Source organism: Eupeodes corollae, chromosome 3, assembly GCF_945859685.1.
Source record: "Eupeodes corollae chromosome 3, idEupCoro1.1, whole genome shotgun sequence".
Classification (NCBI taxonomy): Eukaryota; Metazoa; Arthropoda; class Insecta; order Diptera; family Syrphidae; genus Eupeodes; species Eupeodes corollae.
This window is the reverse complement of record NC_079149.1, coordinates 58,332,839-58,351,566: the sequence shown is the minus strand read 5'-3', so window position 1 is coordinate 58,351,566 and position 18,728 is coordinate 58,332,839. Positions and strand designations below refer to the sequence as shown.

Genomic DNA, 18,728 nt, shown 5'->3' with positions numbered 1-18,728 from the left:
ATTTCTAAGCAGCTGTTAGAAACCAGTTTAATAATCGTTGATTTAAATGTGTTCTCAATAGTGAAAAATATGAAGTAAAATATGGAGCCCTTTTTTTGAAGGAGACAATAAATGAAAAGTACAGAACATCTTTGAAAAAACAAACTTCTAAGCAAAGAAAATTTTGGAAGAACTCAAAATGAAGATTATATTAAAGTTGAACTTCCTTTCTAACTTGTGTTCAATGTAAATTATTTTTTCGATAACTTTTAATGTTAAGAACTTTAACAGTATGGCTGTTCGACTTTTTTTATCTTGTGGTTTCATTTTTATATACAAAAAAGTATTTTTGAAGCGAAATGAATGGTTGTTTATTTATCGAGAAGGTGCTTTCAAAAGTGGTTCAGTTTTGGGAATTACGATAACGAAATTTTTACCATTGGCATGATGAATTAAATAATTTCAAAGTTGTTTTGAAATGTTTACCTTTTCGATTTTAGTAAGAATGTAGTTTTAACTTATTAAATGTCAAAAGATGACATCTTCGAAAGTGACAGCTGCTTGAATAGTAGACAATTCAAAAATTCTTATTAAAAAATCCTTACAATAAATTAAATTACAACAGTCCGTAGAGAACCAAGGCTAGTGACTTACAACTCTCAACAGAGCGTAAGGTAATATTGATGAGCATTCCTAAAAGCGCGAGTATTACGGTTGGACTGTTTAAGAGGAGGAATACAGCTGACTATTTCTCTAGAGCATGAATCGTAAAAATAACGGCAAAAGAAGGTGCGACAAAAAACTTTACGACAGTGTTCGAGCGACGTAAATGATCCTATGATGGTATAATCACTAATCAATCTAAATGCTTTACGTTCAATACTGTCCAAGGGGCTTAAATGAGTTATAGGAGCACCAGCCCAGATATGAGAGTTATACTCAAGATTTGGACGTATAAAAGTCATGTAGATAACAGCCAGATCAAAAGGGGGAAAAACTTCTTGCATCGTCTTAGAAAATCCAAATATTTTGCTGCATTTTTGGTATTATCGCATATGTATGTCATCGTTAAACAAGAAGTGGTTGGTGGTACACGTACCAAGAATACTGAGATGTTCAATTAATAAAAACAATTTGTGCAAGCAAAGAAACCTAACCCTCGTTGTAATTTTTGTACAAACGATTATTAGTTACCAGTTATAATTATCAGTGAAATCAATAAGGAACCATTTCTATTATTTATTTAGTTGTGTTGCCTTTTGATTGGAAATACTTACTACTTTGTTTAAAGAAAAGAAATTTAATTGCAATTTCCTAAAAGTTCATTTTTCTAATTACCTGATGGAAATTTATTTTCTTGATTCTATTTCATCAAAAATAAAACCAATCGTTCCATTGATTTGTTTTTCAATTGGCCAGTTTATATTTCTAAGATTTGAGAGATTTCAAAGTAAGTTTAAAATTGACAAATTCTTGGTTGTAAGATTATATTAATACAATCCGGCTAAAGGGCTAGCTATAGCCACCATTGGTGTTCATTATTGGAACAAATCTTTTGCCATTTTCTTATAGCGATTGTCGGAAATTTTTGCCATTTAAAACAATTCCTGGTTAACTCTAACTAAAACAGAAATATAAACTAAATTTCTCATACTTCTTTGTTTTGCTGTCAAAAATCTGACAATTGAATAATTTTTATCATTTAATATCTGAATTATTTCCTATCGCACAATTCAATAGGGAAGAAAAGAAATGCAAAGCGAATTTGATTGCTAGGTGAGAATGAATAGCGCATCGTTTTAATATTTCATTCTCCTTCTCTGTCTGACTAAGCCAATTTTCTGAAATCTTCGAAACATAATTGGCGGATTTTTTTCAGATATTATTTTCCTGTGGAGTTTAACCAGGAATTGTTTTAAATGGCAAAAATTTCCGACAATCGCTATAAGAAAATGGCAAAAGATTTGTTCCAATAATGAACACCAATGGTGGCTATAGCTAGCCCTTTAGCCGGATTGTATTAATATAATCTTACAACCAAGAATTTTTCAATTTTAAACTTACTTTGAAAAACATTCAGTAAAAAACAATAACATATTCGTAATTCTGAAGTTTACCAAAAAATACTTACTCAAAAATTAATAACAAAATTCAACAATTTTTTTATATCTCTGTATAATGTTAATTTAAAAATCATAAGAGCGTTGACCATCACACTTTTTTTCTTATTCAAACATTAATTCGAAAAGAAAAACTAAGCAAGAAATTGCAATAAGCGCGCCAGCTAAATAAAACGTAAATGTTAATCGTTCCAATACTAAAGGTTCTGCAGTCCTAGAATCTCCTGCTTGAAGCCTGTAAGCGTTTATACTTTCAAAATTCTTTCTCCAATTATGCAATATACCAGATTCTTCCAATTTCATTACAATGTCATTGATATTTGGTCGAATAACTGAGTGTTGTTGAAAATATAAACAAATCTGTTCTTGCAAAATAGCAGCCGAAACTAATTTCTGGCGTTCTTCAAGTGTGTAAAATGTATAAATATAGACAAATGACGTTACCAGGGCAATCCTCTCTTCAAGTTCTAGAAAACTGAAAGCTCTGGAACGAATTCCCAAATCTTGTAAATTTAGATATTCAATTTCATTTACATAATTAACAATTGTTTGATAGTGACTGTGGGCGTAAATTGTGTAGTTTTCAGCAAAAAGCTCTTGAATGGTGTGTGGTAAATCCGCCATTGCTCGTCCTCGATAAGCATCAAAAAGTTTGCCCTGATAAGCTGATCTCAGAACCAAAGTGCTCAAACTCAGGACTACAAAACAAAATCGAAGATTAGTTTTTCTTGGCAAGTGTCCAACTGATACTCCAATAGCGATCGATAGTATTTCAAGACTGGCTGGATGATCATTTTCGAGGTTGAAAATTCTGCAAAATTTTGTATTTCTTTTTATCAGAATAGCACATCCACTTATCAGTGCAAAAGAACCAAAGATACAAATCCATGTGACCGAGGTAAAGGGAACTAAAACCCAAGCGTTCGAGAGCAAGGTATCACTATGTGGATAGAGTGTTATTACCACATTTGTCAAATAGTACGGAACGCTGTTCGATACAAAACGAATCAACTTAGCGGTATTGGCGTAGAATCCAAATGCTACATCGAGTTCACCATAAACAAGCTATTACACAAACCAAGAAAGAAAAGATAGTTAGTTGAAAGGGATTTTTTGAACTCATTACTTACCGGCTGTTGGGGTACATGACGAAGAATAGTTCCATTGTTGCTAAGTTTGAACGGCTTTGAATGATCGGTGGTATATATTTCCAAAGTTAAATTCATTCTTTCACTAATCTCAGTGAACATGTAAGCTTCTAGAAACGACATCTCGTAGTTTACTAGTTGGTTGTTTATACTGAAGTTTCCCATGTTTAGAACGACATCGTTACCGGTTCTAATTCGTAGAGGACATTGATGAAAGTTGTCTGTTTTTGGGGGAAAAAATGGTGTAATTGATTTAATGCTACCATTATTCCTAAATGTTTGTGTGATAACAGGCTTTGATGATCGACAATCGGATTCCTGATACGGGTAAAAGGTGTAAAACAAAACTTCTCCCGAAGCGGTTTCTGTTATAACATTGACATTGGCGATCATAAATTGAAGAAAATCATGAAATATTGATTGTATCTCATCATGGACATGACTCTTTTCAAACACTTTATTCCTCAGGACCAAAAAATAATAAAGCTGTGAGTCCGTGTGATAGGCGGGAATCCATGGAAGAAGACGTCTTAAAAAAAGCCATTATTTCTTCGGTAGAAAATGTGGCACTTTATTCTATACACTTACCGAAATGCCTCATAAGAGTCAATAAACCACAAATTATGGTCACCTGTTGATTGCACAATCTTATTATTAACGTCAATTTGAAGGCTGAATGTCCAGTTTTTCTTCATGATATCATCAATTACATCGAGAAAGATTTCCTTGCTCTCATCCAAATCAGTTTCAATTACAACATTTAATTGATTAGCAACATAATTAAATGAACTATCAATAGCATACTTAACTGCTTCTGAAATAAGAGGTTCAGATTTAACAAGAAATTCTTGAAGGAATATTGAAATACAAAAGCTGAAGACCATCACCATTATTGTGAAATTACCGAAATTAACTAAAGAAACTAAAAACTTCAGAGCAAATGTTGTTTAGAAACTGATGAATGAATGAATGGTGGAAAGTTTTTGAATATCTGTGGTATTTATTATTTAGAATGGAAATTAAAATAATTGTTTATTGTTTATTTACTATGAACTTTAACCGAAGAAATAATTATTCCACAAAACAATAGGGATATTGATATCTGATTTATGTGTTTGATCTGTCGATAGTAAAATAATACATATGTAGCTACTACCGTGATATTTTTTCTTTGCCGGGAAAAGAGGCCATTGGAAAAATTTGGATTTCCATTTAGCAAGGGTGTTTTTATACTGTTAGGCCAGGACAGGTGATAAAAGAGGGTGCCGATTGAACTAACCCCGTTTCCAAAATATCAGAGATATCGCATTTAGAGAATGGATACATCTTTGTATTGATTTTAATGTAGGTTAGCCTGCAATACGATATTTCATTTTAAAGAGCTCACAACTGCTACCCTTTAAGCCTTCTTTTTTGACATTTTTAAAAATAATAATAAAAATGATATATGCTTTGAAAACGTTTAAAAATGATGAAAGTCATACAAAATTTGCAATTTTCGCCTACAGAAAACTATACCATACACAACCAAAATTTAGAAAGCTTTAAAGTTAAAATATTGTTTTAACCATGCTATTTACGTCAGTAGAAACCCAATCCTAACATATCTTTTTAAAACTTGTTTTTAAATGCTGAATATTTTAAGTTGTCTCTTTTAGTTCCCAAGCTAAGACATTTCAAAACCTTACATATATTCGTACCATTTTTCTTGAGCACATTATTTTTGTTTGATACAACCTCTTTTAATGTATTACGGTACGCTCTTGTCCCAATACAAATTATTTAGGGGTTTAAATGAATACAAAGACTTAATGATATCAATATCTTGAAATTTTCCACTTGGTGTAGTCTCCATCCCCCTGTGTCATGTATTTGCTATCATTTATAAGGAGCACTTCTAATTCTTGTGAAATTATGTTATTTGGTAGAAGCGCAGTAGTTGAAGTGTGTAAACAGGGACAATTCAACAGGAATAAATCCAGGTATGCTATGAACAGATAATACAAACATACACAGTCCGAAAATGGTTAAAAATTATAAATTAACATTCTGTTAAAACTGGGAAAATTTGAAACTCTGGAATTTATTTATGTGTTAAATCATCTTTTGCAATAACAAAACGACGAAATCATGATGTTCATTGTACAATGTACATACATACATAAAACTTGAATCTATTAAATAAGAAAAAATCGATAATTTATTAACAAAGCTTTTTACTTTTTTGAAAGTATTAAACATTTTTAATTGTCACAAAACCGGTGTTATTGTTTATTACCGATTTTTTCGATTACTTCTTGAAACGAAATTAATGATTTTACACGATTTGTTTGTAGCATTGCTTTTCTATGAGCTTAGTATACACAGTTATGCCTCTGGGAACCATGTATTTCAAAAAAATTGAAAGGTGACAATTCTACAAATAATAATATAACAACTTTGTCAGAAAAAAAATGACTGACAAATGTGCTGTGACAATTTCTTTGTATAGTCTTGAAATGTGTTATATGATCGAAAAAACTAAATATCTGGATTTTATTTAATTTTCATAAAACATTCTCGAAAAATTTTTTAGATGTTTGAAGTGATATAACGCTTGCACTCTGTATAAGATCGAGATTAAGTATTAAAAAAAAGAGGCTGGAATGCGACCCACACTGATAACTTCCCATCCCGTCTGTCGATTCGTTTTGCTTAAAAGTTTGTCTAGATGTACTCGTATCAATTTTTACCAAATTTGCGTACTATTTTTTGTAGATTTTATTTTTTATGATAAAACGGACTGTTGGATTTTTATATAAAAATTACTGGATATCGAAAAAAACTATTTTCTGTGAAATAAAATAAGTTTGAAGCCAATATTTTTAATTTTTGAAAAGCTATTTGAGTCGATAGTCAATTTTTACCAAGTTTTACTTACTTTACTTACTTAAGGTGGCGCTACAGTCCTGTGTGAACTAGGGCCTCACCCAACAAACTTCTTCATCTAGCTCGGTCCCTAGCTAGATGTCTCCAGTTTCGCGCTCCAAGTTGGGTGAGGTCACCTTCCACTTGTGCGCGCCACCTGATCCGCGGTCTTCCTCTACTGCGCTGTCCTGTGGGTGCGGATTCGAAGACTTTCCGGGCCGGAGCATTGGTTTCCATGCGCTCTACGTGACCCAGCCATCTTAGTCGTTGGACTTTTACTCTTCTGGCTAAGTCTACGTCGCTGTACAGCCCGTACAGTTCGTCGTTCCATCTTCTCCTCCACTCCCCTTCGATGCATACGGGACCGTAGATCACACGAAGAACTTTTCTCTCGAAACGACCCAAGGTGCTTTCATCCGCTTTTGTCATGGTCCATGCTTCTGCACCGTATAGCAGGACGGGGATGATAAGGGTCTTATATAGCAACACTTTGGTCCCTCGAGAGAGGACATTACTACTCAATTGCTTTCTTAGTCCAAAGAAACAGCGGTTAGCAAGAGTTATTCTGCGTTTGATCTCAGCGCTGGTGTTGTTTTCTGCGTTTACAGCGGAGCCTAGGTAGACGAAGTCCTTGACTACCTCAAAGGTACGTCTGTCGATTGTGACGTTTTGACCAAAACGTCGGTGTTGTATGTCCTTTCTAGACGACAGCATGTACTTTGTTTTGCCCTCATTAACCGTTAAACCCATTTTTGCCGCCTCTGCCTCAATACTCACAAAAGCCCCATTGACATCACGCTGAGTTCTTCCGATTATGTCAATGTCATCAGCATATGCCAGTAATTGGACAGACTTTTGAAAGATAGTGCCTCTAGTGTTGACGTGTGAGCTCTGCACTATTCTTTCAAGCACGATGTTAAAAAAATCGCATGACAGCGCATCACCTTGTCTAAAACCTTTTTTGAAATCAAAAGGTTCTGTTAAGTTGTTTCCAACCTTTATGGAGCAGCGTGAATTCTCCATGGTCATCCTGCACAAACGGACGAGTTTGGCAGGGATGCCAAAACTAGACATGGCTCTATATAGCTCGTCCCTGTAGATGCTGTCATATGCGGCCTTGAAATCGATGAAAAGATGGTGGGTGTCGATTTGGTGCTCTTGAGTTTTTTCCAGGATCTGCCGTAATGTGAATATTTGATCAACTGTGGACTTTCCTGGTCTAAAACCACACTGATAAGGACCTATCAGGTTGTTGACGATGGGCTTTAGACGTTCACATATTATGGCAGAGAAGATTTTATAGGCGATGTTAAGTAGACTTATTCCTCTATAGTTGGTGCAGTTTAGAGGGTCTCCTTTTTTCAGGATCGGGCAAACAATACTGAGGTTCCATTCATCGGGCATGTTTTCTTCCGACCATATCTTACAGATAAGTTGGTGCATGATCCTAACCAACTTATCTCCAGCTGCTTTCAAGAGCTCGGCATTCAAGCCATCTGCTCCAGCGGCTTTATTAGACTTCAACTTAGATATGGCAATCTTTACTTCGTCTAAGTCGGGAGGACGGGATTGTTGGCTTTCGTCGTCTATATCGAATGGGTCATCCTGCCTGACAGCGGGATTCAGTTCTTCGTCGCCGTTATACAGTCTGCAGAAGTGGTCCCTCCATATCCTCAGCATTGACTGCGGTTCCACTATGATGTTTCCACTTTCGTCTTTGCGGCCTTCGGTTCTAGGTTTATGTACCTGTAAATTTCGTTTCACCTGTTCTTAAAACTTTCGAGCCTCATTCCTGCTCTTATACCTCTCAACATCTTCGACCGCACGCTTCTCATGCCCTCTCTTTTTCCTTCTGAAAAGTCGGCGTTCCTCTCGCCTCTTCTGCTCATAGAGCTCACGAGCAGCTCTCGTCCTTTTATGCAGCGCCGCTTTGCGTGCCTGTTGTTTGGCTGCATTTGCCTGCCGACATTCCTCATCAAACCAGGGGTTCCTTGTTGGTAGCTGTTTGAAACCCAGCACATTAGAGGCGGCTTCTCTGATTGCATCTTGGCAATGTTGCCACTGGTTTTCGATACATTGTGTTGGCGGCAGAGAACTTCGAGAGAGGTTACTTCTCACTCGGTCGGAAAAGGATTTGGCGATCTCTGGCGATTGTAGCCGTTCGACGTTGTATCTTCTCCCAGCACCTCCCTGTTTTGCCTTGGGTCTGGAAATCCGAAGTGCTACCCTGGCTACAACGAGGTAGTGGTCCGAGTCGATGTTAGCTCCTCGGAAAGTTCGTACATCCATAATGCTGGAAGCGTGTCTGGCGTCGATCGCAATATGGTCAATCTGGTTGACGGTAGATTGATCTGGAGAAGTCCAAGTTCCTTTGTGGATGTTGAGGTGTGGAAAACGCGTACTGGCTACCATGACGTTTCGCCCCGCAGCAAAATCTATGAACCTGAATCCATTGTCGGAAGTGTTGTCGTGCAGGCTGTTTTTCCCGATTATTCCACCAAAGATGTCTTCCCTTCCTAGCTTGGCATTAAAATCGCCCAGGACTGTTTTAATATCGTAGAACTGCTCATATGTTTTGTCTAAGAGCTCGAAGAACATATCTTTGGTGTCGTCGTCTTTCTCTTCTGTGGGGGCGTGCGCGCATATCAGGTAATGTTGCCGAATTTAGCCTTGATGCGTATGGTCATGAGGCGCTCATTGATGCACCTATAGCTCAAGACTTCTTGCCTAAGTCTGGCTCCAATGACGAATCCGCATCCAAATAAGCGCTATTGGTTTTCGTGGTAGCAGTCACCATAGTAAATATCGCAGTTTTTCATCCTCTTTTTGCCCGGCCCATCCCATCGTATTTCCTGGATGGCGGTGATATCTGCTTTATATCGTTCTAGGGCCTCCGCTAATTCTTCGGCCGCACGTGGTCTGTTAAGGGACCTAACATTCCACGTGCATATCCGAAGTTCATTGTCCTTTATTCGTTTGCGTTGGTTGTCAACAGTAAATCCCTCCGTATCCGAGGCTTGTTGGTGCTTCGCAACTTTGAAAGCTTTTACGTGGCCAGGAAGTCACCCCGACGCACAACCTCCAACCTGGAGGGCCAGATCCTAAGTATAACTCCAAGGATGGGGAGCCGGATAAAACCGCTCCTTACAGGCCTGGGCTCCGAATAAGTCGAAGAAGCCCTATAAGGTGTTCACTAAGTAGTTCAACCTTACTGAAACTGTAGACGCCACCGTTGATTCCATCTCGGGAATTCCTCCGCTGCCGTCTAGATAAGGAGAGGTGCCTTAGTGGAAACACCTCTCCCCACCTCTCAAGTTTTAGTGTTGTTTTTTTTAGAGTTTTATTTTTGTAAGAAAACTGTCAATTCGATTTTTTTCAAAATTTTACTGAATGTTGACAACAATATTTTGATAGATAAAGGTAAATTGAAGCCAATATCTACAAGTTTTGAAAAGATATTAGAGTCGAAAATAAATTTTTACCAACTTTTACAAATTTTTTTTAGGTTTTTATTCTTTTGATATCTCGTTAAAATATATTATATAAAGTTTAATTCAAGTCTCTAGCATTTTTGGTTCGTAAGATATTTAGGGTTAACCAAAATGTTTACCTTTTTTTCAAACTATTATGGTAAAAAAACCACCCACGCAATTTTCTTGAGAGCCCTTTCTGCATCTTTCTGCATTATTATCTGTGTAGCAAAATTTATTTGAAATCGATATCTCTTCTGGTTTGATATCGACTTCAAATAAATTTTATTGTATAGATAATAATGCGGAAAGATGCAGAAAGGGCTCTCAAGAAAATTGCGTGGGTGGTTTTTTTTTACCACAGCAGTTTAAAAAAAAGGTTAACATTTTGGTTAACCCTAAATATCTTACGACCGAAAAACGCTAGAGACTTGAACTAAATTTTTTAAATATATTTTAACGTAATTCCAAATAAATATATTTTTTGAAAAAAAATCCAATTAACGCTTTTTCATAAATCAAAAAAACTAAGAAAAAATGTGTCACTTCGAAAATTTTACGAAAACAAAATGATTTTATCTCCAAAATAATTTTGTGCAACGAAAACTTAAGTTTTTTAACATTCGGTACAGTTTTGAAAAAATTCGAACTGACAATTTTTTTTTTATAAAAAAATGAAAACCTAAGAAACATTACTCGAAGTTGGTAAAAATTGCTTTTCGACTCAAATATCTTTTCAAAAATTTGAGACTTTGGCTTCCAACTTATTTCAAGTTATAATAAATATTGTTTTTAATATTCCGACAAATTTTGAGAAAATTCGAATCGACAGTTTTTTTACAAAAAATAAAAACCTAAAAAAAAAATTAATAAAAGTTAGTAAAAATCGATTTTAGATTTAAATATCTTTTTAAAACTTTGAGATATTGGCTTCAAACTACTTTATCTTTTAAAAAATATTGTTGTCAACACTCAGTAAAATTTTAAGGAAATTCAATTTACAGTTTTTTTACAAAAAATAAAAACCTAAAACCTTGGTACAAATTCACTTACGACTCAAAAGAATATTGTTTTCGTTATTCAGTAGTTTTTTTTTATAAAAATCCAAAAGTTCGTTTTTTCATAAAAAAATAAAATCTAGAAAAAAATTGTACGCAAAATTGGTAAAAATTGATGTTCGGGTCTTGATATCTCTCAAATTAATTTCATTCATCCAATTTGTAACTAGATTTTCAAACTAAACTATTTTTTTATACAAAAAATATTGTTGGTAATTTTAAAATTTGTAAAAATAATTCAATTGATAACTTTTTTAACCCAACACGAAAACCTACAAACTTTTAAGCAAGACAATAATCGACCGACGGGATGGAAAATTATCAGTGTGGGTCGCATCCCAGCTTCTTTTTTGTGTTATGTGTCGAATAAAATTATTTTGAAGCCAATACCTTCATTTATTCACAAGATATTTGATGTGAAAATCAATTTTTACCAACTTTAAGTTGGACTTTTCTTAAAAATTTTACTAGATGTCAAAACGATATTATTTGATGCATTCAATTATTTTGCAGGTAATACCCGTGGCATTAGGGTTAGTGCGTTGGACTGTCATGCCAGAGGTCCTGGGTTCGATCCCTGTCAATCACGGGTACTGCATCTTGCGAGAAATTGACAAATTCTCCAAGAGTAATTTTTGTCATGAAAAGTGCCTTCTCAAATTAGCCGTTCGGATTCGGCTTAAAACTGTATGACCCTTCAGTCCCTGACAACAGTACTCGCGCACAGGAATGGTTGAGAGTTTGTTAGTCACTTGGCCTTAATTCTCAACGGGCTGTTGCGCCACCAAATGTATTTATTTTCACTACTGAGGTTTCAAAAACCCTTTATTTAGATTCTAGGGAACATAAAACGTCGAGAATGTCAAAATTCATTTCCACAAATCGGATCGATTACAATTACTTCCTACTAGTTCAGTCAAATTAGGCGTAAAAAGGTGTCAACCTCTGAATGGGAGACAGTAAACTGGGTAACCGCTCCGGAGATAAAATGCAGAAAGTGCTGACCAATCAGCAATTTTTTGAAATAGATTTAACAGTGAGCAAAATAAAGTTATACAAAAAGCCTTTTTCTTTTAAATGTTTAAGTTTTCCACGTTTTCTAATCATCACATAGTCTATTTATAACGGGTTATTTATTTTGAGGTTTCAAACGCAGAAACTCTATAATTCGACATCTGCCAAACTAAGTTGTTAATCCAATTTATTTGTTCAGTTCTCTTGCATTTAAGAACATGGATCGCTTAACTATCGCACGACCCGTACAAATACAAATTCTGCCACAGCTACATATCGCCCTTTAAGAGGAGATTATAGTTTACATAATCGTCCAACTACGCAAGCGATTGTGTGAAGAAATTTGAAGAGACTGAATTGTTTACAGATATTGTAAGGCCTGTGCATCATAGTTTCGTTCGTACCACTGAAAATATCGCTCCTGTAAGTAAAGGAATTGCCGAAGACCCGAAATTGTCGATTCCTCGTCGTTCTCAGGAATAAGGACTGTCATACTGCACATTATGGCGAATTCTGCATTTGGATTTACACCTGTATCTAAATAAAGTCCAGCTCCCACAACAACTGAAGCCAGTTGACCATTCACAACGTCGTAAATACGTTGAATGGGTTCTTGAACAACAGGAGGTAGTGGACGACAACTTTTCGAACAAAATTTTCTTCAGCGACGAAATTCATTTCACACTCGGTTGATATGTTAATAAACAAAATTGTAGTATTTGAAGTTCTGAAAAACCTCCAGTAATTGAAGAAACGCCCTTTTTTTTTTTTTTTTTTTTTATAATTCATTTTTATTAATTCATTCTTAAACCTATCTTAAAGCTAGACAAAAATTCATAAAACTAGCCTAATTATCCATAACTTACAACTAACTTAATGGTCCCATACGGACACTCTAAGTTAAACTATAACACTTAATACTTATGCCTTTCGGCCCTAAGATCTATTTTACTTCATTTAAATTTTATTTCATTTATTTTTGTATTTATTAGAAAATTTGAACAAAAAACTAATATCAATATCCTTTTTTTATTTATTTTTACTTACAAACTACTTAAAGTTAGGTCCTTAAATAAAACTTAAAACTAACTTAAACTACCTATTCTACCTATAAACTACTTAAAACTAGAACAACCACAGCAGCAAATCTAACGTTTTCGTTATTATATTTTATTGTCTTTTTTGTACGTTTTTTAATTTTTTTGTATTTTTTTGTTTTTGTTTTTTTTTTTATATTCCATGTTTTTTTTTTTTTTTTTTTTTTAATTTCTTTAGTTTTTTTTTTTTTTTGTATTTTTTTTTTTTTTGTGCCACCATGCCTATTCTACTTAAAACTAAACCCTAAAACTATGAAACAAGTATGTAAGCCGGCCAAGGCTTAAAACCCCATCCCGACTACCCACTATCAAGTGCCGATTGAAGCCACCAAAACTGGTGCTCCTACTTCACCCTATCAGTTCGGTCCCGTTTGGACACAGCCCTACTGAACCGAAGGAGCTCTGCTCCGCCTTGTGCCATGACGTCCCGATTGTACAGGAGGCGCCTATCCACGGTTCTTCGTCTGACGTGGTAGATTAACGGAACTGCCAATCTATCCTGTATCAGACCGCATCTATCTAAAAAGAGGAATGCCTCTGGGGGAATGAAGCCGCTCAAGCGTGCACTCTCAAAATACTCGTCGTTCGGATAGAACGCCCCGAAAATTAAATTGTTGGTCGAAGACATAGCTCTTGCAATGTGACCTCGAACGAGTTTTATCACGAAATTGTCAATTCTGTTGATTCGAGCCCCGTTGTATAGGACCTCGTTGGAATAGTAATGCACATAAGAAGATTCGGCTGTTCGATATAAGCCGGTACAGCGTCGTAAACACTGCCGCTCGAACACCCGAAACTTCTCCATCTGGGAAGGGGCAACGTTGAACCACACAGGACAACCATACACAATCATTGGCCGTATAAGGGCCATGTAGCAAATTACCTTCACTCTGGGGTCAAGCCGACTGCTAAAAAACAGCCGTTTCGTCAGAGCGAAGGCTCCTCTGGCCCTGGTCAGAGCAGCATTTATATGTCTGTCGAAATATAAATACTGATCTAACCAGATACCGAGGTACTTCACTACACTTTTGCTCGCCAATGGCTGCCCGTGAAGGTCAACGATGACCATCTTGCGCCAATTCTTACACGTATCCCTCGTGGCCCCAGCCAACGGAGTCCGGAACAGAATTGTCTCTGACTTCTGGACATTTATTTTCAGTTTCCAGTCGTCGCAATATCGCTGAATCTTGTCGAAATCACGCTGCAAGAGAATTCTAATAACCTCAACCTTTCGGGCCGTTCTGTACGCAATTAGATCGTCGGCGTACGCAATTGCCTTTGTAAGACTACCTATCAGATCGCTGGTGTAAATGCTGAAGAGAATCGGCGAATTCACCGCTCCCTGTTGAAGACCATTTTTAATTGAGAATGTTGTGGTAGAAGTTACATTGCCACTTTTGACAACAAACTTTCTACCGTTAAGCATATCATAAAGTATATACAACAATGGCTTGCTTATGCCAAGCCTGCTCAGTTTTAGGTAAAGACCCTCTAACCATACGGTGTCAAAGGCCTTTTCCAAATCAACCAGAACAGCACCTGTGCATTGTTGTTTTGATTTATTCCATTGGATATCAGAAACGAGTTTAGACGCAGCATGAATTGTGTCATGACCCGCCTTGAACCCGAACTGTTTATCCGGAATTATTTTGTTGTCCGCAGCCCACTTAGTCAGAGCCCTATTAATGATCTTTTCGAAAACTTTGCTGATGCTCGGAAGAAGACTTATCGACCGAAGATTTGACGGGTTGGAGTTGTCCTTTCCCTTTTTCGGGAGAGGATGAACCACAGCGGTCTTCCAATGCACTGGATAATATGCATTATTCAGTGCATTATTGAAGAGCGTGGTGTATATGTCAATTGCTTCCATCGGTAAATGTCTTAGTACAACGCTGGATATACCATCGACACCTGCTGACTTTTTGTTTTTTATTGAATTGAAGATGAGCTGAAGCTCAACCTTCGTCACTAACAAGGGACTTGGTCCCGTTTGCTCGGCGATTATGGCGTTTGCCAAGGAATCGTCATTGAACCGCATGAAACCGCGGTTCTCAGATCGCCATTGTGTCATATCATTTCGAAGGTAAAAGTGATTAAGTAGGGCTCTGTTTTCCAGGTCGTGGTTGGGGCGAATGCTAACATTCACCTTGTACACTTGCTGGAAAGCAGCTCCCACCGCCTCCACTTTTTCCTTCGGATCTTCAATTATGTAAAAGTCATCGTCAAAGATGGCTTCCTCTGGATCTATTTGCGCTGTCCTTAGTACGTTTCTGTTCTCTTCAGTTCTTTGGAGTTTAAGACACGGAAGGTCATTGTCGTTTTTTTTCCTGAATATCTTGTTGATTTTGGGGAACATACTAGGGTCACTCGAATTAACTGACCGGATCTTGCGGTCCCAGTACTTGTTAATTGATAGCCTGTAGTTCTCCTTAATCAACAGATTGACATTTTTTATTGACGATTTCAGTGTCCTAACCTCCAAGTCGCGTGGGTCTGTAAGTCGTCTGTGCAAGTTTTTGAGTCTTGTCAGTAAGCCACTCTTGTGCCTACGTAGTGCGTCAATTGTCGCGTTTCTGAAAGCGTCCATTTGGTCCCGTTCTTTGTACTTTGGGATTGTCCGTTCCATCGTTCGTTTTATTGTTTCGTCCATCTGTTGTAAGTGTTGGTCGATTTCTGTATTTGTCAGGTTTCTGTTGTTTGGTGGGGCTATGTCACTCGAACGAAGTTCTCTCGCTAGGGCATTGGTGAAACGAGGCCACCGCATCTTACTGTAATTGTAAGAATGCGTTGGAACGTATTCCTCCAACTCCACGCGTTCGTTCGGAAACTGCATTACAGCAGCCAGTCCGCAGTGATCACTGTCGTACTCGACTGTCTGTAAGCAGTTTCGCGGGTGATTACCCACTTTGTCTGTAACTGTCAGTCTGGTGTCGTACAGCAAAAGGTCCAGAAAGGAGCCGCTTCTTGGATACGATGGCCTTTCAGTAGCCAGCAGGTCGACGCCATATTCAACGCTGTAAAGATTCATCAAATTAAAAAGATGATTACCTCTGGGATTACTATGTTGATTTCCCCAATCTTCATGTTTTGCGTTCAAATCACCGGCCAAGATAAAATAGTTTTCTTCCAAGCTCAGTTTAAGTTCCCTAAAAAGAATCTCGAGTTCTGAAGCAAAGTAAGTAACCTGCGGAGTTCCAGCCGCATAAGCCGCAATCATATACATCCGCTTCCCTTGAGAGAGAGAGATGCATACGACGCAAACTTCTAGCGTCTTGAGCTTTCGCAATTCATTGTTGTATATGACTTTATAATTAATGCCTTTTCGTATAAAGAGAGCAACACCGCCCCCTTGAGTGGAGTCGGGCCGGTCTCTTCTTACGATATTGTAATTTTTATGAGTCAATTTGTGGTTGTGATTTAGCTTAGTTTCGCTAGCCATAAACACATCGGGACTGTAGTCTTTCAACAATTGGAACATATTGGCTCTTCGTTCAATCCTAATCAGTGAATTTACATTCACAGCTAGGACTTTTAGGCGCGTCTCCGGCAGCGCGCCCATTATGGTCTTACTTGCGCCAGGCCAGGCAACAAAGAGTAGAGATGATCTACCCTTTTGCCTTGCTCCTTTATCTGACTTTGCAGTCCTGTTAGTTGACCTTGAATGCTCAACAACAAGGCTACAATGTCAGGCTGCACCTCTGGTGCCTTAGGCACAGGGGCCTTTGGGGCAACCGTTGGTGGAGCCTGTCTCGTGTTTCCACTCCCTGACACCATTTGGGCGTAAGAGAATTTGGGATCCACGAATTTTTGTGTTGTAGCCTGTCGACTTACTGTTCGACTTTTTTCGGCTTTTTGACTGGCCTGTTTTTGCTTCATTTGTTGGACCTTAGGGCAACCCCTATAGTTAGCCGGGTGCCCTTGGTTTCCACAAAGGACACACTTGAGCAGGGTCAAATCCTCAACCCGCTCATTCCCCAGCTTGCACTCTCCTTCTTTGTGGGTTTCTCCGCACCACGTCCACAAAATGTCTCTGTTTAGTAGTTTAGACCTTACTTCTTCTAGGACGACGATGGAATGACTGTCACCTTATGATAACCGACTTTGTTTTGCCTGCTATTAAAGAATACAACTTTGAGAATAAGTGGTTTCGACAAGACGATGCCACTTTCGTAATCGCAAACTATGTAACCTTGTTTAATAGTTTTATGAGTATAACTTAAAACCCCAGTAACGGGTTTGGGTGCTTAAAATGTATTTCTGTAGCCCATTACAAATGAGTTTGCATTTGCTTCAAATGAATTACTTAAAATACTGTTTTGTAATTCGAAGAAAAGATTTGGTCCGCGATGTGGTTGCAGAAAAAGATGGTTGCAATGGACATAATAGGTTTTAGGAATTCATTTCGTGCAGTTATATATCAGATCTCAACCATTCTTGTTTTTGAAAATTAGAAAAATCCTTTTTGGTGAAAGTCAATTCGATAAAAGCGTAGACATTTAAAAGACAAAATGTTTTTCTTCTCATAAACTTTAATATTTTCACCAACAATTTAAATAAAAAAAGTTTAGAGCGTTTGTACCTTGAAGCTCTTTATCTCTGAAAAAAAAACACTGGGCAAACATTTTAGCAAATTTCATGCTTGACCATTTCGATTAAGGTGTTAACACTATTGGAGTTATAGTAATGGAATATCGAAACAGTGGTTTTCGTGACTCTTACATGCGGACACGATTTCTTATAAGACTTTTTAACCAAAGCTTAAAACATTAAGAGGGCATATAAATAAATTTCCAGCTTACAATTTCTCATTCTGAGGTGAAAATTAACTATTGAATTGTTACAAAAACACAACTTGATATATTATAACGTAATTCATTGTGAAGTTATCAGTTTGGGTCGCAACCCAGCCTGCTGTTTCTTTTTATTAAAATTTAAAACATGGATTTGGACGCCTCTTGTTCTTCAGATCTCATACCGTTTTCTTGGGTACTAAGTTCTCAAATCGTGCTATCAACTGTCTTGGGAATATCAATTGGCCGCATCGGAGCTGCGATGTGAAGTCATTGGACTTTTTTTTCGGGTAACCCTGAACAACTTATGATCTTCTCAGAAATGATTATAAATAATTATTTTTAAAATACTGTATTTTTCATTCGATATCAAAGTTCGGTTAGACAACAATAAAAATCAAAGTTCAAAATGGTATCCTTTTTTAAGCAAAAAAGTACGTAAGGACATCTAACCCTTAATTGTCATATCCTTGAAGGTACTCCGTCTTATTTTTTAAATAATTGCTATGAAGAAAGAAGTGAATGACAACTTATACCCATGAATAATTAAGAAGGTCATAAGCTTGTAGACAACAAAAAAGTGCATGTGCAATTGAATACCTTTTGTCTGTATTGAAAATAAACTTTTTCAATCCAGGAGACAGAACTCTTAATTGCTACTAATAATAATGTATTCATGTGGTTATTCTTGATAATAAAAAGGATAACAAGAATATTTCAATTAAAACTATTCACAAAAAAACGTACGTAGGAAAAGGCAGTAAAATGAACAAATAAGTAAAAACAACGACTTCAAAAACACTATAGGGTATAGGGTATTCATACGCCTTTCCTACCTAAAACCCTTCTTCATTATCCTGATCAGACACTGACTTAATCGACAATCGATTTCTTAGCATATAAATTTAAGTATTATCAAAGTTGAATGAAAAAGTCTTTGTGTCAGGAAAAACGTGGGATTTCCAAAACAATACAAATTTACCCTATTAACCTATTTAGCAGTTATACAAGAGGTAAAAGTATTTAATTGAAGGCCTCCAATAAAAAACATAATTATTCGGTGGTTCTTTATTTTACAAAAGCCAACTAACATATATTAGAAGTTTTCGTCTGCCTTTGTCATTACAAGTCAATCTATAGAGCAT

At 36.8% G+C, this 18,728-nt stretch overlaps 1 protein-coding gene across 1 annotated transcript; it reads right to left on the bottom strand.

The window, feature by feature from the left end:
• Window positions 1-2,163: 2,163 nt before the first annotated feature.
• LOC129952399 (uncharacterized) lies at window positions 2,164-4,174 on the bottom strand. Its single transcript, XM_056064955.1, has 3 exons — window positions 3,836-4,174; window positions 3,230-3,776; window positions 2,164-3,164 (listed from the first exon to the last, which is right to left on the bottom strand). The coding sequence occupies exons 1-3, from the start codon at window positions 4,135-4,137 to the stop codon at window positions 2,205-2,207; spliced, it is 1,809 nt and encodes a 602-aa protein (XP_055920930.1). The 5' UTR covers window positions 4,138-4,174; the 3' UTR covers window positions 2,164-2,204.
• Window positions 4,175-18,728: the final 14,554 nt, after the last annotated feature.

Coding starts and splice junctions, on each gene's coding strand:
- LOC129952399 (XM_056064955.1), bottom strand. CDS start 4,137: ATGGTGATGGTCTTCAGCTTTTGTATTTCAATATTCCTTCAAGAATTT. Junction 3,777..3,835: donor GACTCTTATGAGGCATTTCG/GTAAGTGTATAG, acceptor GCTTTTTTTAAG/ACGTCTTCTTCCATGGATTC. Junction 3,165..3,229: donor GTCATGTACCCCAACAGCCG/GTAAGTAATGAG, acceptor TTTGTGTAATAG/CTTGTTTATGGTGAACTCGA.